This window comes from Bactrocera tryoni, unplaced genomic scaffold (genome assembly GCF_016617805.1).
Source record: "Bactrocera tryoni isolate S06 unplaced genomic scaffold, CSIRO_BtryS06_freeze2 scaffold_25, whole genome shotgun sequence".
NCBI lineage: Eukaryota > Metazoa > Arthropoda > Insecta > Diptera > Tephritidae > Bactrocera > Bactrocera tryoni.
The window spans coordinates 12290011-12311273 of NW_024395977.1; the positions used below are offsets into that span (position 1 = coordinate 12290011).

The following is a 21263-nucleotide window of genomic DNA, read 5'->3' on the forward strand; positions in this document are numbered from 1 at the left end:
TCAAGTTATTGAAGACAGCCAAAAGCCCAACATCAAGAATGTTCTGGTAGATATTGATGTTATTGAAGACAGCCAGCAGCTCAACATTGATAATGTTCTGATCGAATCAGATTTGTCCGAGTCGCCTAGTACTTCCACCATATTATCATGTCCTGCCGAGCCAAGTGGTTCCCAAGTAGATGGAGCCAAGTTGATGGAAATAAAGAGTTACTAATACACGTTGACATTAAGGATCCAAATGTACATTGGATTGCAATTATATACATATTAAGTCATTTATTTATATGTATACACTTCATATACAAAAATTTAAAATTTTCTTGGATGTGCTCGTTTCTGGACTGTGAACATGATAAACAAATCTTTGCTTAAATTAAATACAACACAGTTATGATCATATACAGTTAATTAATATAGTGCTTTCTGGTAGACAATATTTTTAGTTTTTTTTTTTGCGGTGCGTAAATAAATAAGGATGTTGGTTTTCCGACACGCGAACACGCAACGTATAATTGTGATTGTGCGAAACAGGGAAACTCTAAGTTTATTCCGCAAACTTGCAACGATTGGCCTTGCGATTTATTTATGGTCATCGTAAACGCCAGACGCACGGGAAATTGCAACCTCTTAAAATCAAATGGCAAATCCGTTGGAATCATAGGTCTTCGTGGGATTAAGACATCCTCTCCTTTGTATTTTCCTTTGATTATTTTAGCTTCGATGATGTTATTCATGAGTTTCTTCACAACCCATCTCGTTCCATTGCAAAGTCGAGGTTGATTAATATTACGCACCATGATGACAACTGACCCTACTTTTAATTTCAAATTATATGGTGGTAGTACAGGCAAGTCCAATGAATTTAAAAATTCTGTAGGATAGTTGACTACGTCATCCTGGTTTGTGGCCGTGTCAACTGATTTGTACGTAAACAACTCTCCTGGAAGGAAATTCTGAATGGTAGCATTGAGATCATCGACATCTTTGTTTTTTGCTGCCAATATTGCTCGTTCACTTAGCCAATCGTGGTTATTATATTGTTGTTTAATGTCCGGAAAAACACGCTGAATAAGCTCCTTTTTCGATTCTGTGAAGTGACAGAAATCTGTGGGAAAAGTCATTAATCCGGTCGAGCTGTCAACTGCGACTTTACCATTGCCAATATGCAGCAACTGCTTCGAAAACACAGTCGCAGTTTGATCTTGTTGCAAAAACACTCGCATGTGAGTAGTTAATTGTAGTGTCTTTACGTCCCGCCACAAATTGGATGATTTTACGTCCAATCTAGTGCCTCCAGCGACCTCTTGTGGGCCATTGTGCATTCGTCCCAAATTATCAATTTGCATACTTGGAGAGTCTTCGCCATAGCGCTATTTTTGGCAATGTTGCAAACTGGCGTTTCGTTGATATGCATGTTTAATGGTAATTTTAAGGCTGAATGTGCAGTTCGTCCGCCTTCTAATAAAGTTGCTGCTATTCCAGATGAAGCCAACGCTAGGGCTACCTCATTTTGCGATCGGATCTTTGCTAATAGCAATGAAATTAGGAACGTTTTCCCAGTACCCCCAGGAGAATCAAGAAAGTAAATCCCCCCAGACCCACTGTTTAGAGCTTGTGTTAAACGATCGTACGCAATCCTCTGTTCTTCGTTCAATTGCGGAACAGTTGTGCGAACTGCTTCGGTCATAGCTTGAGTATCGTACTGGAGTTCTCTTTGCAACTCATGGTTTAATGCATCTTGCATAGCACGATTGGGTGCTGTCAGGCCCAAACACGACAATACTTTATTTGCCATCAACAAACACATATCTTCTATTATGATCAATGTGTCATTGTAAATCTCTGCCGTAATTTCCAATGTAGGATTCAAAGTTTCACAACGCACGCGATGCAACACATCCTCAGACATGTCATCCCTATATTTCATCCACAAATCGATCGGATTTGAGGGGAAACATGTCGATATTATAATCGCAAACAGTGTGCGAATTTGATGCGGCGATGAAGATATCACGGAATCCTTGAGCGTATCATCCCAATGCGAATCGTTTTCAAGCAACCGTAATAATTGACACGCCTCACGGTAAGTCGCACACAGATGTCCATCAACTGTTCGCAATTGTTGAAAAGATGTCGGACCAGGAACATTCACCAATAACAATCTAAGATAATAACATTCATCGTTATTAGGATGTACTGTATATATACGGCCTATAGCATCTGTGACAAATACATTTTCATATCCTTCAAGTGGTGTTCCTTGTTTACGACGCTGAAAAGACTTTGATGATGCGTTCCATGTGTAGTAGCGCGGCATATCAGCATACAGCAAAGTGCGAGCGAATTGATCAGTTGCACAAATTGAAAAGAAACCTGTCAATGTGGTCACAGGTGGACGTGCCGCTCTATCCACAGCGTTGTTTGGGTTGAAATACACTCGTTGTCCATTTTCTAAATGAACTGCCAAATGCAATACAGTGAGATGTCTTTCATGAATTGCAAACGAAAATATGCGCAAAATAGCCTCATTGCTGCTTACATAGCGACCCATCTGATAGTGAGACACTTCATCATTTGTGTTTGTTACTGCGAACATGGCCATGTCGCTACCTTTGTTAACATATTTACATATGTACTTTATGGATTTCACAGAGTTACAAAATTCCACGTTGATGTGAGCTTCAAAAGTTTTGGACAATATGGGCGAGAACGGCACAATCCAACGATTGTCTACATGAAAATCTTGTCCTTTTATCTTGACATCTACAGATCGTCCACCGTCCTCAACTGATCGCCGACGATACAATGGGTAACCATCGATTCCCGAGATGGTTTGAGCAAGCAAGTTTCTCGGTACCGTTTGGAGCACTTGCCGTCGATCATACAGGGTGAGCTGTTGTTGAAAACTCCGCAAGGTCCATGTATCATGTGTTTAGTTACTATCGTATGCAATTTTGAGTCAACCGTTTCATCAGGAATTTCGGCTGAAATAATGGAATCAATTTCTTCTGGCCTTATTTTGTCAACCAACCAGACTAATATATGAGCATGTGGCAAACCACGCTTTTGCCACTCAACAGAGTACATCCAACAACGTACTTGGCCATACACACGATGCTTTGTAATGAAATTCATTAAAGATTTTAATTTTTGCTTTTAAACTCTGGCTGTGATGTCATGCCTATCAAGTGGTATTTGGTTGTGTAGCAGTTCTTTTTTTATTTCAATCCATTGTGGGTTACCGGTGAATGTAATAAATAGGTCTGGACGGCCATACTTTCGAACATAAGACATCGCATCTTGAGCGTACTCGTGCATGTGGCGCGGGCTTCCGATGTAAGTGGCCGGTAGAATTGTCATTCTTCCTACATTATTTACATTGCCGTCAGCATTGATTGCATCGCGAAGATGAATGTACTCTTCAGATCTGCTGCTGGTTAAGACGGATGTATGTCAATCTTTCAGTCTCAATTTTGACGTACATGTCCACTGCATACTGATGAAAGAGCCGTTGACACATTAAAATGTGATTTACTTCACCTTCACGGATCATGAGTCTGTATGCATAATAATTCATGGCACTGACTTTTTTGTGTGTATCAGCACCTGGAAGTACATATGATAAAGAAATACATTTATATATTGAACATATAAAATATTTTATTTTGTATAATCTAATTACCTGTTGATGGATTAACCATTTTGATATTAAAATGGTACCCATCTTCTCCCTGCCAGAAAATTAATGGGTATTGTAAAGCATCATAAGCTCTATGCGTTTCATATACACGTTTCAATTCATAGTTCCGGCGATGAAGTACAATATGCCTTGATTGCAAATTCTCTCCAACAACGACAATAGCCACATCATCTATTGTCGGTGAATTAAACCTCCTTGCATGCTCTCCAGGAGGTGTTTTGTCGGCTCTTATTACAATATTATGGCTGTCTGATGGCATCCGATCCAGTGCCATTTTGAACATCTTCACTAATTCATTATTTTCGTGAAGAAATGTTTGCAGTTGTTGGACAATGATTCGCTTGACGGTTGGATTATGACCACAACGTGTATCAACTTCCACATCTTGATTGCCCATAAAATAAATTTGCTAAAAATTTATGATCTGCATCTGGCACTGGCAGCATTGCCCCCGGTAGGTGATGAATTTGTCCTTGTATCTGTAATTGTTTAAGAACTGGTTAAATTAATTGTGATACAAATACAAATTAGAATTTCACTAAAACAATTATGGTATACTACCTTGAAAGTAGGCATGAACCCGTCTTGTCCTATATGCGTTGCTCCAAACGATGTCATTTGGAAGCAATTATTATATTTTTGGATGTTAGCCAAGAAGTGTTTAGACTCACTTTCCATCCCATTAACTACTGAGTGTAACGGTTCAGGTGATGGAACCAATTGATGCAATTGTACATTGCCACCAGCACAACATAATCCTGCAGGTTCACTACTGTACTTTAATGCTTTACAATGTTGACAAATGATTGACATTTCTCCAATCGTCACAGATTTGTCGGCACTATAATCAAATTCCGGATCGAAGGAAAATGCTCCTCGTTCGAGGTTTACAGGAGCATTGCGTCTGCGGAATCGATTAAATTCGTTATCCCGTGCTCGCTGCTGTTGTGATCGATGTGCACGAACTCGTTCCATTCTCCCCCTATCCACTTGATAGTTATTTACTCTTGAACGTAATTCTCCCATACTTGTACGACTGTTATCATTATCAGCATCTCGCTGGTCATTAGTGCGGTTGGAGCGTAAAGTAGCTCGTTGCACATTTACACGACTTCGACGACCTATGTCAGGTAGTTTTCTTTTCCAGTATTTCAATATTTCTCCTTTTTAGCAGTATTTCAATATTTCTCCAATTAAATGTTTCTTTTTTTTTAACATGAGATGACAAAACCAAGGATGTTAAAGTAGGAGCACAGCAAAAAGTCTCTAAATTTATGGACAAAACAATGTAACGTTTGGATACACGTGCTTTTTGCATGAGATGACAAAACAATGGAACGTTCGGATACGCTTATTACTTTCTTATTTCTCCAATTAAATGTTTTTTTTTTAACATGAGATGACAAAACCAAGGATGTTAAAGTAGGAGCGCAGCAAAAAGTCTCTAAATGTATGTACAAAACAATGTAACGTTCGGATACACGTGCTTTTTACATGAGATGACAAAACAATGGAACGTTCGGATACACTTATTACAGGGCATCTCGACAGGATTGAATTTATAGAATACTAACTGTTATTGTCATTGTCAAATATGTATGTGGGCATTTGCTATCATGATATAATCATTTGCGCAAAAGCGTAGGGTAGGTAGGTTCGAGATTATGTAGCGTATGCTTTGAGCTATTGAAAAATTATTTTATCATTTGCGAAATGCCGTCGGGTAGGTAGCTAATGTAGGGCACGTTTTGAGCTCTTGAACACCTTAAATCTTTTGTGTGGAACATAAAAAAAGGATAAATATCCTTTTGTTTACAAATGTATTTTTGGAAAAAATAAGATAATAACAAAGGATAAAGATCCTTTTTTTACAAATGTATTTCTGTGAAAAATGTGAATTTATATTTTTGGACTACTATATAATAATTGTGGCATAACTTTTATATACCAATGAAAATAATGAATTTAAAATGAGAAATGATATTTTGATTTATGCTTGTATAAGTTTATTAAATTTAAGACTTCCCAACCCAATTTGAATAGTATTTCTATAAATTAACAATATTATACTAAATATTAAATGTTATTTTGAAAATGTACTTTATTTTTATAATATAACACAACCGTCTTAACTTGCTCTTCTAATTTTCATATTACCGAAATTAAAATGCCGTCGGCATATGTGGAAATGGAATATGTTGCCTCTTCGAAATTTTCATATAAATGAAAACTGCGCTGTTAAACTGCTGAAGAGACAGCTTCTAGCTTACCATATATGGCAAACTATTTAGAATTCTGTATCTATTAAGCAATGGGCAATGTGGAGTCTGCACAGGCAGAGATGCCCCGTTATTATAATAAAAGTATTTTTGAGAGTTGGTAACACTGTAAGGTTGGCACCATCAAACATGTCAACATGTCAACACATTAATTATAGTTATATTTTAAAATTAAAATAATAAATTTAAAATGAGAAATGATATTTTAATTTATGCTTGTATAAGTTTATTAAGTTTAAGACTTCCCACCCCAATTTCCATAATATTTCTATAAATTAACAATATTAAACTAAATATTAAATGTTATTTTGAAAATGTACTTTATTTTTATAATATAACACAACCGTCTTAACTTGCTCTTCTAATTTTCATATTACCGAAATTAAAATGCCGTCGGCATATGTGGAAATGGAATATGTTGCCTCTTCGAAATTTTCATATAAATGAAAACTACGCTGTTAAACTGCTGAATAGACAGCTTCTAGCTTACCATATATGGCAAACTATTTAGAATTCTATATCTAGTAAGCAATGAGCAATGTGGAGTCTGCACAGGCAGAGATGCCCCGTTATTATAATAAAAGTATTTTTGAGAGTTGGTAACACTGTAAGGTTGGCACCATCAAACATGTCAACACATTAATTATATTTATATATTTTGAAATTTGAAATTGAAATTTAAATACACGATGTTATGAGCAAAGTTGATATTATGTTGTCGAATCAAAAGTCTTGTTTTAATGCGTTCTTCAATTCGAGTGGAACTGAAAGTACAAATACCGTCAAATGTTTGACAGCAAGTAAGTGGTCAACTTTTATATGGGAAAATGGAATTGTCGTTTTACTCTATCTTACTCGTAATTTTTCCTTATTTGCTCACCGTTTAGACCTACCCTGGACTACGACAAACATTTTAATCTAATCAGACTAACGAACAACAATTCATTTTTATTTATATAGATTTAAGTGTCCCGATATATTTAAGGGCTTACAAACAATATACCATATACGTACAATGGCAAAAAATCCTTAGTTTTTGCGTAATATTTTTCGAGAGTTTAAAAATTAATTATATTTAATTACATTTTGGGTGTGCTATAAAAAGATTCATTAGAAAGGCCGCCGAATTACAATCCAATTTCTCATGAATTCTAAAAATATGCAGACAAGGGGTTTTCGCAGTTGTGGATACACGTTATGAAAATGTCAAAGTATACAGCTAATTATTATACATATAATATTTATTATTTGCCAAAATGTGGAAATTTAAATATACATTCATATATATTTATATTTTTAATTTCAGGTCTATTAAAAGCATTGACTGGAAGGTTTTTTTCAACTTCTATTGATCGGTGTGGATTTGATTTTGTACAAGGTGGCAAGAGATATGAAGACTCTTCCGACAGTCGCAGATTTTTTATAAACGTGGTTCTGTTCATTGTTTTTCCGTTTTCTTTCTGGTGGAAATGCTTTGCTCCCTCAGACTGTGATCTACTTGCAGCAAGCACAGAGTGGCAATGTGCAATTTATGTACCCAGTCCTATCTTATCGGAAGACAAAAGTCATTCAAGTACGAAAGAGCGACTCAATACCAAAAAATTAGATAAACACGAAAACATCTTACTATCTCAGGTGTGTATTAAGTCATTAAAAACACTTACATGTATGTTCAACTAAACAATTTAACATCAGTTAACTATTCACGTAATTATATAACATAAGCGACGCATTTATATTATCATAATTGAGCTTCCCTCTAAAATATAAAAGCTAATACTTTGTCTTTTAAACCATAAAATTTAAAGTAATATTGTAAAGGAAAAATACCATTTATGAAGTACTTAACCTGACCGCTCTATGATTATAAAAACAAGCAATACACTGTGTAAATTAAATTCTTGTTTTTCAATGGGAAACCGCACATTGAAATCGGGGGTTCTGAATAAGTTTACTAATATCATTTAAGAGTGACCGTCAAAAAATTTTAATGAGTTTTAACGTAGTTGTATATGCGTTTTTGATTAGTTACATATAAGTTTATTTTTATGATTTTGTTGTTGTAGCAGCAGAAAACTCAAATTAGGATAACAACTGGTGCCTAATCTATCGTATTCTCTACACTTGACCTCATACGATTTCTTTACTACCTACAGAAAAATTTTCTTTGGGTACACAATACGAGTATCGATTGATGATTCAATTCTTTTTTTTTGGGCGGGAAATGGCGAAATGAAATCAGGATGCTGTATATGACGACTCCTTCCCTAAGAAAGTAAGAAAGTTACCATTGGCATTCGGGTCTGCCGCTTAAATTGAAATACATGCTACATGCAATGAAGCATTAATAATCATTGAAGATATGTGTCTCAAAATTGCGCATAAAGCATTATCACAGTTATCTATGATTTCACCTGATCGTCCGATGCATGATTTGATGGATCAAGAATTGCAACGTGAACAACAATTCAATTGTGACGAATTGATTGAATTTGTGCAATCAAATATTGACAAATTAAATGATCAACAAAACTATGTATACCAAACAATTTTGCAAGCAAGAAGAATTGGTCGAATGCGTTTTCACAAATATCATTCAGAATCACAGAAGCCATGATTGGTTAGCAGAATGTTCAATATTGGCACCGAAGAATATACAGGTCAATGCAATGAACTTCAAAATTCAAAAAAAACTGCCAGGTGAAGTCATAACTTATAAATCCATTGACAGCGTTATGGATGAAAAGGAAGCTGTGAATTATCCAATTGAATTTCTGAATTCATTGGACCCACCTGGTACACCGCCACATCTTTTGAATTTAAAGGTTTGTTCATTACTTTAATCATTACAGAATATAAATCTGTAAGGATGTTCAATGAAATATATTATTGCTTCCATTTTTAAGGTCGATTCACCAATCATATTACTACGGAATATCAATCCTCCAAAAATGTGTAATGGTACACGACTGGTAATAAAGAAGCTAATGCCAAATTTGATTGAAGCAACTATACTCAATGGCAAAGCGAAAGGCGAAAATGTGCTTATACCACGTATTCTAATGATTCCAACAGACATGCCATTCGATTTCAAACGTCTGCAATTTCCGGTGCGTTTATCATTTGCCAAGACTATTAACAAAGCACAAGGACAAACATTTCAAATATGCGGAGTAAATTTGGAAGAATCGTGGTTTTCACATGGGCAATTATATGTTGCATGTTCGAGAGTCGGTACTGCACATCGTTTATTCATTCATGCACCGGACAGTAAAACTAAAAACGTTGTTTATCAAAATGTTTTAGATTAGAACTCGAATTTTTGAGATTTACAATTTATTATATACGCTTATGTAAAAATAAGAGGAAACTGAAGAATAAATACTTTCAAAGTTTGAAGAGTATTACTTTGTTGAATTTTTTATTGAATCGCTATGACAATTTTCTTATTATTCGTATTTATGTACGCTTCTCAATGTTAGCGTTATAACAATTTTTTGGAGTAAATGGATAATATCGTACGAATGCATTCTCATGAACTGCATAACCTTTATCAACAATATCTTGGTCAATCCTCATCCTTAATTCATAATCGTCTAAATTTATGAAAAAGATTTCGTCTATTTGTTTCATTATTTTCATAGTGAAAGATTCATTCAAAGCAATTTCTTCAAAATATTTGATAGCGTCTCGCGACCAGTATTTCCCATTACTTGGCTTGATATTTGCTAATCGTCAATTCAGAATTTGCTCTACATCCTGGTATTCCCTTTCTTCCGGTCTGAATTTTACGGTGACGCACGATGGGCTATCAATCGACTGAACAACAACTGTTTTTTCCTGAAGATAATCAGAATGGAATGTTCTTCTCATATCGAATCTTTTCATCGTAATTTTTTGTATGGTATACTTTGGAAATAAAAATTTTTTTTTATTATATAGAATTATATTGTATTTGTTATTGACTTTTTTGTTTGGCTATTAACTTACTGTTTTATTACACTTTTATGAATGGAAAATCACATTATTTTCAAATACAGAGTAATTATTATCGCAGAATATAATTGTAGGCTAGGTTTTTTTGTTTGCTAAATAAGTTGATTTTTGCTCAAGTAACAATATAATGTGACATTACTCATTCATGTCAAATGCTTATTTTTTTGTTTCTCTTATGTTTTTGTTTACACTCAAACGTCAAATAAATAAAAATTTAGATTTGTCGTTTGTGGATATTTCATAAAATCTGAAAATAGGCAATTGCTTTGGCAAATTTATCGCATATTTGAATATTCAATATTTTTAAAAAGAAGATGACAAAAATGTCTATAATGAAAAAAAATTAAATGAAGTATAATAGCCGATAAATATTTATATTAAAAAAATTGAATAAATTATTAATATATTTACGAACTGCGCAGCAAAGCGCGCCGGGTAAGCTAGTATACAATGAATGTTATTGTTTCATGTATATCTTCGGATTATTAAATTTTAGTAAAAGTATAATTATTAGTATATTAACCTTTTGCTGTTGAGTTATCTCCTTTGTGTTGTGGGTAGATGTTCTGTGTATCCGTGTATCGTTTCCCTGCTCTTTTGTGGTAGCGTGATATTGTGTTAATATTTGCACAATTTTTTTCCACTTCATAAAAGTATTTCTAACTTTTAGATTATGGAAAGTGATTTCACCTTTTTTATGCGGCTCGCTTTAAGAAAACGCGGGAAAACTGCTCCTTTTTTCCTCCTGTTTCGTATTTAATGTTGGGCGAAGTTGGTTCGGTTGATATCTGATGATCCATTACTTTATGTAGAGCCTGTCAGAGTCCAGCTAAATGGTGTATTTTGCGTATTGCGTAACAGTATTGCGTAAGCAAATTTTAAACCATTTTTTAGGAAAGAAATATTATATATCAACTATAATTTATACCATACCGTTATCGAAAATTCAAGAAATAAATTACTTAAGAAGTCTATATATTTAAACACGAAACATACTACTATATAAAAATACGTTAATTTATTTTATGTAAAAAGCTGTCAATAAAACAGTGTACGTATTTTCATCTCTAAATGCTACAATACTGAAACAGTTACCGTATAAATCGGTTAGACGAAACTCAAAGATATAAAAGAAAACAGTAATAAAATATCGAATTCGAAGATTGCATTTTTATTATTAAATGTATTTATTAATTAGTAAGCTTTAATTTTAGAACTGTGTGTTAAAATTATTTATTTCGTGAGCGTTGACTGAAACTAGTGAGTTCTCTTAAGAAATTTAATTCTAAGCTTATAAAATGTCTCGAAATTATTCATAAAGCTAAAGTCCTATTCTAGTTTCGATGCATGTGTCCAGATACGCTGCAAACGGTGAGCCTTGCAGTTTGTTGTGATATATGGGCAAAAAATAGTAAGAATTTTTAATTTAAATTTCACGCGAAAACGCATTCGTCGAAATTTTTTTTGCCTAGGTTTGTATGACTATCAATGATATGTATCTGTGCCAAATGTCACATCAAAATAATCATACGATGAGTACAATTATTCTACAAAGAAGTTTCATTTAATTTTGTTAGAGAAATCAAATTACTGGTGCCGATTTATGGTTTTTATGATTTATTAAAACAACTAACTTTTGACTTGTCAATACTTAATATAATGATTTAAACTTATCAGCTTTCAATAAATAAATGTTTTTTTGTATAATTTTCAGTTATAAAATAATACTATGAAGCATCACATCACTAAACATTTCATCAAATACATAAATCTAAATTCACCGTTGTTTTTAATTTTCATTGCTTTACATTTCTTATTAATGACTTTGAATGCCGGCAACAAATTCCTTTGTTGTAACAGGTTTCTCGATAAATCGTTTACCTTGTAAGTCACTCTTCAGTTCGATCACTGGATTGTTAAATAAAAGAGTTAACTAAATGGCTATAACATTATTATTTATTATTCTAACAACTTAATCCTCATTACTCGTTATTCGTGTATACAATTTCTTACTTAAAACTATTTACTAAGCAACACTCTAATTAGAACTAACCCTGTTGCAAGATCGGGAAGCCCTTTTGTAGTAGATTGTTACCAAAACATCGCCATCCGAACATTGTGGCAATTACGAATTTTGCTGTCAAGTTAATTCTGGTAATTCTTCATCGATTTTATTATGTTCTAGGATTCGTGTTTGTCACATTGCCCTCCACCTAAGTCTGCTCGTTCTGATTAGACATATTTGCGGTACCACACGCTGCAAGCGTTCCCGATGAACTACCTTCATTTTACTCCTCGGTATTCCATTGATCTGTGTGCGATACATCGTTGAAATGCTTAATGACCTGGTATGGCCTTTCCAACTACACTGTAATGAGCGCAATTCAATTGGGAGTGACCAAGAAACGATTCTTTTACATATGGCTCAAGAAGCTCACAACTTCCGATCTTAGACCAAGTATCTTCTGGGTAGCTGAAAACATCCGTTTGAAGACAAGCTAAAGTGAGAGGGCGAAGCATCCATGAGAATAGGAAAAAACTGCCTCGGACGAAGGATCCCCCTTTTGCTGGCGACTATGCATTAAGGATTACGATTTAGGGGCATGCACCTGAAATGTCTGGTCCCTTAATTGGGAAGGTGTCGCTGCCCAGCTGGTTGATGTCCTCGTAAAAATAAAGGCTGATAAGAGAAAGACGGAAATGAGTAGATCCTTGTGGCGTTTATTACAGTGGCCATACAAAGGAAGCAAAGTGGATGTGAGATTCGTGGTTAACTGGGCTGGGCGGTGTCTACGCGCGTACAGAAGAAGAAAAATCCACAAGACGGAACTTCATCCAGAACGAGTCATTGTGTGTTGCACAGTTTCATTAAGGTGTATTGTCGGGCCATAGCTCTGTGAAGAAGTTTTATCCTTTTCAGTAGCGTTTGGTTTCAGCATGATGAAGCAACTGCACACATAGCCAGAATGGTTGCGGACCTCGAACGAAAATTTGAAAACAAATAATTATCAAGAAACTCCACTTTCCGTTGGCTCCCAAGGTCACCTGACCTGACTGCACCGGACTTTTTATAAGGTTTTATTAAGCAAGAGGTGTATAAAACAAAATCCAAAATTACAACCCTTCATTTCGCATATGCGTGGTTTAGCATGAAGGTAATTTACGTATACATATATAATAATAAAATAAAATATTAATAATAATTTTTAAAAATAATTAATTATAAAAAATAAAATAAAATTTAATATACAATAATAATATAAATATAAAGAGAGATAAAAAAGTTATTACGGTTTGTTTTTGTTGCCCCGTTTGTTCTCCACCCTGTAATTGGGTCGTTTTTAAATAAATACATTTATCTATTACAACAGATTTGAAGTGATTGCGACGAAGAAGTAATTTCTTTTATTATACTCAAATATATACATACATACATTATTCATAATTGTGATGAATTTAAATAAAATTATAGTTTTATCCATAAGAAAACTGAAAAACTTATGTAGTTATTCGCATAATACTGCACACTTCATTGCTTATGAAATAAAATAAATACAACCATCTACTGAATTAGAAATTATGTTGCAAAAAGTAAATTTAATTATTTGAAAATTAAATATTTTCGGACAGTATTACTCTATTACTTTCATCAAATCTTTTCAATATAAACCGTTTCACGATTATAAAAGTGTTCTTGTAATTATTGTCACAGTCAAAACCGAAAAAAGTATCGGTAAATACTTGTCGTAACCTTGTAACCTCACACTGCTATTATAAAGGTGAAAGTTGTGAGTGAGTAAGTTTGTTACTTTTTCACAATTTCACTAAAAAAATATATATTGATTTCTCCAGCTTGTATCTATTATATTACAGGCTAAAAGAGAAGCTGTTATGAGCAAAACATGTTATGTAATTTTCAGTGATATAACTCAAATATTGGCCGATAATTTTCACACCGGCTCTAATAAAGCCCTCGCATACCATCATTTCCAATTTGTGTTTCCGAAAGAAAGGCACGTGGTGAATAGTATTTTTTTCGTGTAAAAATAATAGTCTAAGCAATTTTTGAACCAATCTCCAAGCGTCAGATGCCTCCATAGTAGAATTTAACGAATTAGATACCACAAAACTTTAAATCATCGGCGTACATATTACGTAAACTGTTTATATTAGTATGAAGAAACAAAAGCCACTACTTACGATCAATTAAAGCTAATAGAATTATTTGCACCTACTCCACATCCGAGAGTAGAGCTGACCCAAATACAAAGACTAGATGCAAGTTCAGGCATTCACTACAGGTTTTTTGATGTGAGGCAGAAACATTTCGTGGAGGTTATACGGAATGACTGTCCTTCCACCACATGTTTACAGCCCTATACATCAACCACCTGTAATTATTACAAGCACAAAATTTTATCACAAAGCAAAAGTAGGTTCAAGCAGACGTTATAGTAAAACACTTCGCAATAAATGACAACAATTTCAATTTGGCTTACTAAGCTCTAAAAGCAAGATATGAAATGAAAGTATGTCATGGCTTTCTCCACCTGATCTCTCCAACGGAGTTAAGCTTTCCTTCTTCATTTGCTTCCACAAGCGGGCACAGAATCGAAAACCTTCAAAGCTAGAATGTTCTCTTTCTTCCGGACAACATGACCTAGCCATCTCAGCTGCTGTCCCTTCATTCGTTGAAATATGTCAATCTCTTACAACGCACTGTTGCATCGAGTGCGGTAGTCGCCGTTGCCGAACCATGAATCTTCCGCAAAACCTTTCTCCCGAACACTCCAAAGGCCGACTCATCACATGATGCCATTGTCCACGCCTGCGCACTTTATAGCAGGACTAGTAGAGTTTGGTCTTTGTTCGTAGGAACTGTTGGCAAAATTGATTCTCCATCGGATTTCAAGGCTGATATTGTTAGTGGTATTGATGCTGGTTCCAAGTTATATGAAATTAACGACGACTTAATAGTTATGCCTGTCAACAGTGACGTAGCGAATGCAATGAGAATCGCAATCAGACCAATACGCTTCGCTTCCTTACCCGGTATGGAGAACGCGGAACTAAAGGGGCGGTTGTTGAGACCAATGAACACTCTTTTAGTCTCCTTGTCTGAAACATTTGCTTAGTATCGAACGGTTCGGAGAGATCTTTCTTTATCCTGACGGAGTTTTTGTTGTTGCTCAGCTTTGCAGAAACACCAAGTTCAGACATAGCGCAATATAGGCAGTTAGGTTTCGCGCTGTCGAAATCTTCTTTAAAATCGACCAAGATATGGTGTGTGTCGATTCAAGGGTCTTTTCGCATTGGCGCATGGTGAAAGTCTGATCGAAAGTAGATGTTCCAGATCTAAAGCTGATCAGGTTCAATCAGCTCCGACGGTAATTGGCACAGATTGTGGGATCCACTTTTTTCTGGATTGGGCAAAGCATACTTAGGTTCCTATCATCGGGCATACTTTTATCAGACCATATCTTGCAAAGAAGCTGATTCATGCAGATTGTCAGATCTTCGACGCCGTATTTGAATAGGTCGACTGGTAATTCATCTGCTTTGTTACAAAGATACTTCCTTTGCTCACACTGGCTTTGAATTCGTAAAGTACAATTTTTACATCGTGGCGGGGTTAGTTGTAATAAAAGTGCTCAAGCCGCTTATAAAAACCATATTTGGTCATATCGTCCTTCACTTTCGATATGCTTTTGGACCGTGCAAAAAGCTGTATTGAAGAAGAAAGATACTATTTTGAATAAAGTAAATTGATTTTGCCGAAAATACCGTTTGTCCCTTTTCTTTTTTAAGTCCTGTTTACTTTGCAACTCTCCTTGTGATACCAAAACCGCATTCTTCCAATGCTTCTTTGACTTCGTACCCATAATTACAACAACTAGGCCCTTAGAGTTCTTCAGTTGATACGAATAATAGATCTGGTTTTTATTTGACAAAAATTTTACAATTTCCATAAAACTTTTTTCAGTGTAGGACTGAATTTTTGTTTCGTCTATATTGTCTTATTTCAAAGGCACTATATGGAAATTGTTGGTACCTAAAATTTCAATTAATTTCGGAACAAGAGTATTACTGCTACTTTCGCCCAAATATATTGGAGGTGGTTTGGCATAACGACTGTGGTGGTATCCTTTGCATCGTCGCCTGAACCATTGCTTAGTAAGGCAAATTAAATAGCATGTTCAAACCTCCGGTTTATTCTTATTCAGTGTGCCGCCATGAAATTTTTTCAGAGAATGCCTACGGCCTACTTGGCTTACTTGGTTATTTGTTATTTTATTATGTTTATTGTTTGTACACAATTTAATTTTTTTCTGATATTTTATGTTTTGATTATCACTTTCGGCGTTATTGCGTAACGCTTGCACTTAAGCACTGTTTAGATATTTGTTTATTTTGTTTTATTTTTTTCAAAATTTTCACGGAGCGCCTCAGAACACGTCCGTATAGATTGAAAGCTAACTGTCGAGGACGTTGTGTTTGCCCGTGTGAAAAAAAAAATAATATTATAAGATTTCAATAACAATTCCAATTTGTAGATTTGAGGGTGTAATACAAGTATATGTATGTATAGTATGGGTGGGTTAGTATATACAATTAAGGGTTAATTGTAAATATACATATAAGAATTAATATAAATATAATAATAAATATAAATATAACCTGATGTGGTTACTTTTTCCCGCGTTGATACCTCGATGGTTCTGCTGCTGTAGTTGTTGCTACTGTTTTGGCGCCTGTATGTCCGTCCGCTCTGGTAATTCGTTTTATTGTGTCTTTCTGTTCTTCATCGTTATGTTAGCGCTGTTGAGTGTTTTTTACACTGCAGGGATGTGCTCATTTGGTATGAACATCCCGGCCGCCTTGCAAAGTCTGCAAATAAAAATATTTTTAGATTCTGGGTTTAAATCGCACAAGCACCAATTAAATTCCAACCGAGTGCGGTGTTTTGTGCGATCACGGTGCTGTTATCTGGATTAAACAGTCCTCCGTGTTTCATTAACCTTGGGTATACGTCGGCTCCTAGTTGCGGCATGATTTTGTCGTTCTTGAAAAACGTAGGGTCGGTGAGCACTAAGTGGTCGATCTTATTAATGATTTCGCCACTTTAGTAAGGATTATAAGGTCGGGTCGGTAAATCATGCGTCAGAAGGCAGTTAACTTGCACATGCCAGTCGAAATCAGTTAATGATCGTACGACGACTTTGCATATACGATGGGTGTCGAGGTACGTTTTCGGTAACCTCAATCTTAGAATCAGTACTGACGCAATTATAGTCACCTTTCGGGTCGGGTTAATTAAGGCTCTTATTTGGTTCCATTTGCCATCGTGTTTCACTTTGATCGGGTCGGCTTGGCCAGTAACGTTGGTAGATCTTTTGGTTTGTGCATTTGGTTTGGCTTCATACTGCTTTGAGGGGCTATGTAACTATAAGGAAATAAGATTAATTATTTGGTAAAGTGACTATTTTGGTTATTGGGCGGGTAATTGTTCCCCGAGAGGTACGTATATCAACTACTCTTTTTTTATTGTCTGCACCGAGATAAGTTTTTTCGACGCCACCAAGTCTCCACTCATTTGGGGGTAGTGTTTCTTGGCGTATAACTACCATACCTTTGACGTCTATATTGCGTTGAGGGTATTTCCACTTACATTATCTTTTGTGGAATTCTTTCAAATATTCTTCTTTCCATCGTTTTCAGAAGTGTTGATGGAGTATCTTCAGTTTCTGCCATCTTTGTGCAATACTTAGATGTGCATCTTCTAAGTTGGGTTCAGCTAGGATTAGTAAAGGGGAACATGTTAAGAAATGGCTTGGAGTTCAAGGCTCCAAATTCGTTGGGTCTTCACTTAATCGGCTTAAAATGTGAGAATTCAAGTAACTTTCGATTCGGGTTAGGAGGGTAGCTAATTCTTCAAAAGTGAAATTCTGGTTCTGAGTCACCTTTTTTAAGTGTACCTTTAAACTTGTCAATCCTGCTTCTCAGAGTCCACCCATGTGTGGAGCTTCTGAAGGATTAAAGTGACAGTCGTTGTTTTCGTGTGCTTCACTAGTTGCTACTTGAGTTTTTAATGACTTCATGAATCCTCGCCGATCTTTAATTAAAAGATTAGACGCTCCAACGAAATTAGTACCATTGTTCGAATAGAGATCGGCGGGACATCCGTGCCTGAAAAAGGAACGTGCGAATGCAGCCATGAATGCGTTTGTGGTTGTGCTTCGGGTGCACAACAAACAAATACGCATACATAACCTTTTCTGATCAAGCATGTTCTGCCGGTGTAATTTTTTATGTCGTAGCGACCGGCGAAATCGATTTCTGTTGCTGCGAATGGACGGGTTAAGGTGGTACGCTCCGCGGGTAGTGCTGTCAGAATTTGAGTAGTGTTGCGCTTTTTGTACGACGCATAACTCGTAAGACTAGCTGGTTGCCGCTATGAAGGGTTATTAAATGGGTAAATTGGGTGAGTAGTTTGGTTAATCCACTGCTATAGGGTGGTATAATCGCTCGATGTATGATAATACGGCTGAATTGCTCAACCGACCATTAACTCGCATTATTCCTTTGAGATCGATTAAAGAGTTTAGGGTCAAATTGTACTTTTTTTGGGTATGCTGGTTTTGTGGGTTAAAGCTTCACACTCTTCCTGGAAATGCTTCTTTTGGAATAAAATAATTTGCGGGTAGGGTTGAACTCTTCTGGAGTTATTTCCGAGGTTGTGTATGACTATTGTGATTTACTGGATGACGCATTCGAACCAAATCGGAACAAATATGCTACAACTCGAATGGCTTTGGGTAAGGATGGGAATCTATCCAGATTGGCCGGAGTTCCAATTTTGTATCGATTGATTTTTGGTAACTGGCTAATGTTTCGAGTCGAGTGTTAGCCATTGGGGTCCGTGCCACCAGAGGTCATTATTAATCATTTCCAGAGGTGTGCTTCCGCGAGTAGCTAGATCTGCCGGATTGTCTGGACTTTCGACGTGAGTCCAATTTTCGGTTCCAACCTTTTGTGCCAATTTGGTGGGATACAAAGGTTGTCCATGTGCATGGGGTTTACTAAGCCATGAAAAAACAATTGTGGAATCTGTCCGAAGGTAAGTATTGTATTGGCTAATACTTATTTGGGGTAGAGTCGCATCAACCAGATTCGCCAGAAAAACAGCTCCGCAAAGTTCTAGCCTTGGTAACGATATAGTTTTTATTGGAGCCACACGAGTCTTGGATACCAAAAGAGTTGTCCAGGTATTTGTGTTTGTGGAAACACTGATAAATAGAGCTGCTGCGTAAAATTTTTCAGATGCGTTAGAGAATCCATGAAAATTGATTATCGCTGATGTATGTCCATCCAGGAATTTCAATGAGATTTAAAGCTTCGTAGTCCTTTATGAAGTTTTTCCGTCGATGGAAATACATCCCAATCGGATTAATCAAGCCATATATGTTGCATTATTATTTTAGTTGTGACCACAATGGGGCTGAGCAAACTAGCTGGGTCGAACAATTTTGCTATAATCGATAATACTTCTCTTTTAGTATAGGACGCCATATCTGTTGCATTATTATTTTAGTTGTGACTACAATAGGGCTGAGCAAACTAGCTGTGTCGAACAATTTTGCTATAATCGATAATACTTCTCATTTAGAATAGAACGTTTTATCCTGAATAAGGTTGATGAGAAAAAAAATGCATCTTTTTTTGCAGTACATCTGATTCCTAGTGTTTTTTTGTTATTGGATTCTGGTAAACTGAGTGAGTTGGTATCAAATAGGTGTTCTTATAGGATTTCAGGAAAGACTTTTGGGTCATTTGAGGTCCAGTTGCGTAGAGCGAATCCGGTGGACTTCGAAGATGAAGTGAGTTCATCTCGTGCCATCAATAACGTAAATTCCGTTGCGAAGTATATCTGCTGCCAGTGGGTGGGTTCTTTGTACATCGTCCGGTAATTTGAGGAGGGTACGGATCGCTAAATATGGAGCACTGTTAGTGCCAAACGTAACAATTTGTAATTCGAAATCTGCTATTGGGTCGTTAGGGGATTTCCTAAATAAGATTCTTTGAAACGGAGTGTGTTTGCTTTCAACGAGTACTTGGCGATACATTTTTTTAATATCTGCGTTGAATACGGATTGAAACATTCGCCATTTTACTACTAGGACTACAAGGTCTGCTTGCAGAATGGGTCCAGTATGATGGAGTTGAGTCGTTATGCGATCAGGTTTGATGACTGCGTGATGTAACAGATAATACGTTTTCGTATAATCCATGGGGTCGTGTTCTATTTTGGTCATATGACAGCGTTCCAAATACTCGTTGATGGCTTTGTCGTATTTCGTTTTTATTTCGGGTTTTCTCGATAATGATCTTTCGTTTCTAAAAAATTTAGCTAGAGCTATGTGCTATGTGACTTGAGTTGCTCAATTGTATGTTTTCTGGGGTTTTAGAGGGTAATGTTATCCCATAGCGCCCATTTGAGTTTCTGTGGGTTGTATTTTTATAAATTTGCTCACAAACTATATCTGAAGTTGAGGGTAGGGGCTTTCTTGGAACTCCTTCAACTTCCTAAAATTGTGTGAGCAACTTGTCTGGAGTAAATTTTCTCTGAAATTTTTTGCGTGGCATTCTTTCCTTTTTTATACAAAAATGTCAAAATATAGGGAGTATACATATATATGTAAATACACAAAACGACATATTTGGTATAATGTTTGTTAGAGTATAGAGTAGTTATAGTACTAAAAGGTAATTTTGTACTATTTGGTATTAAACTATAGTACTTCATTTTGACGAATTTTTAAGATATTATATCAGGTATATACAAGGAGCTTTCCAAAGTAAACAGGACTTTCAAAAAAAAAAAACACAGCAAATGGTTTTATCGACAAAATCAATTTATTTTATTCAAAATAGTCTCTTTCTGCTTCAATACAGCTTTCTGCATGGTCCAAAAGCATGTCGAACGTGTGTTTTAGCTCGTTGGCCGGTATGGCCGCTAGTATGCGGGTGCAAACCTTTAGAACGACCTCTACGTCTGCATAACGCTTTCCTTTCATGGGCAAATGCATTTATCCGAAAGGGAAGAAGTCGCACGGTGCCATATCATGTGAATACGGGGAGCGGTTAATGGTTAAAATGTGATTTTTGATCAAATAATAGTCCTTAAAATGTCGGATTCTGAGCAATTTTTGGTCGTCAGTAAGGCCAAATGTTCGGTCAAAATGCGATAAATCGCTATTTTGGAGATGTTAATTCCATTTCCATGATTT

General features: G+C 35.8%; 1 protein-coding gene across 1 annotated transcript; it reads left to right on the forward strand.

The window, feature by feature from the left end:
- Positions 1-7320: 7320 nt before the first annotated feature.
- LOC120780925 (ATP-dependent DNA helicase PIF6-like) lies at positions 7321-9339 on the forward strand. The gene is made up of 3 exons (XM_040113150.1): positions 7321-7614; positions 8222-8804; positions 8886-9339. The coding sequence occupies exons 2-3, from the start codon at positions 8499-8501 to the stop codon at positions 9288-9290; spliced, it is 711 nt and encodes a 236-aa protein (XP_039969084.1). The 5' UTR covers positions 7321-7614; positions 8222-8498; the 3' UTR covers positions 9291-9339.
- The last annotated feature ends 11924 nt before the right edge of the window (positions 9340-21263 follow it).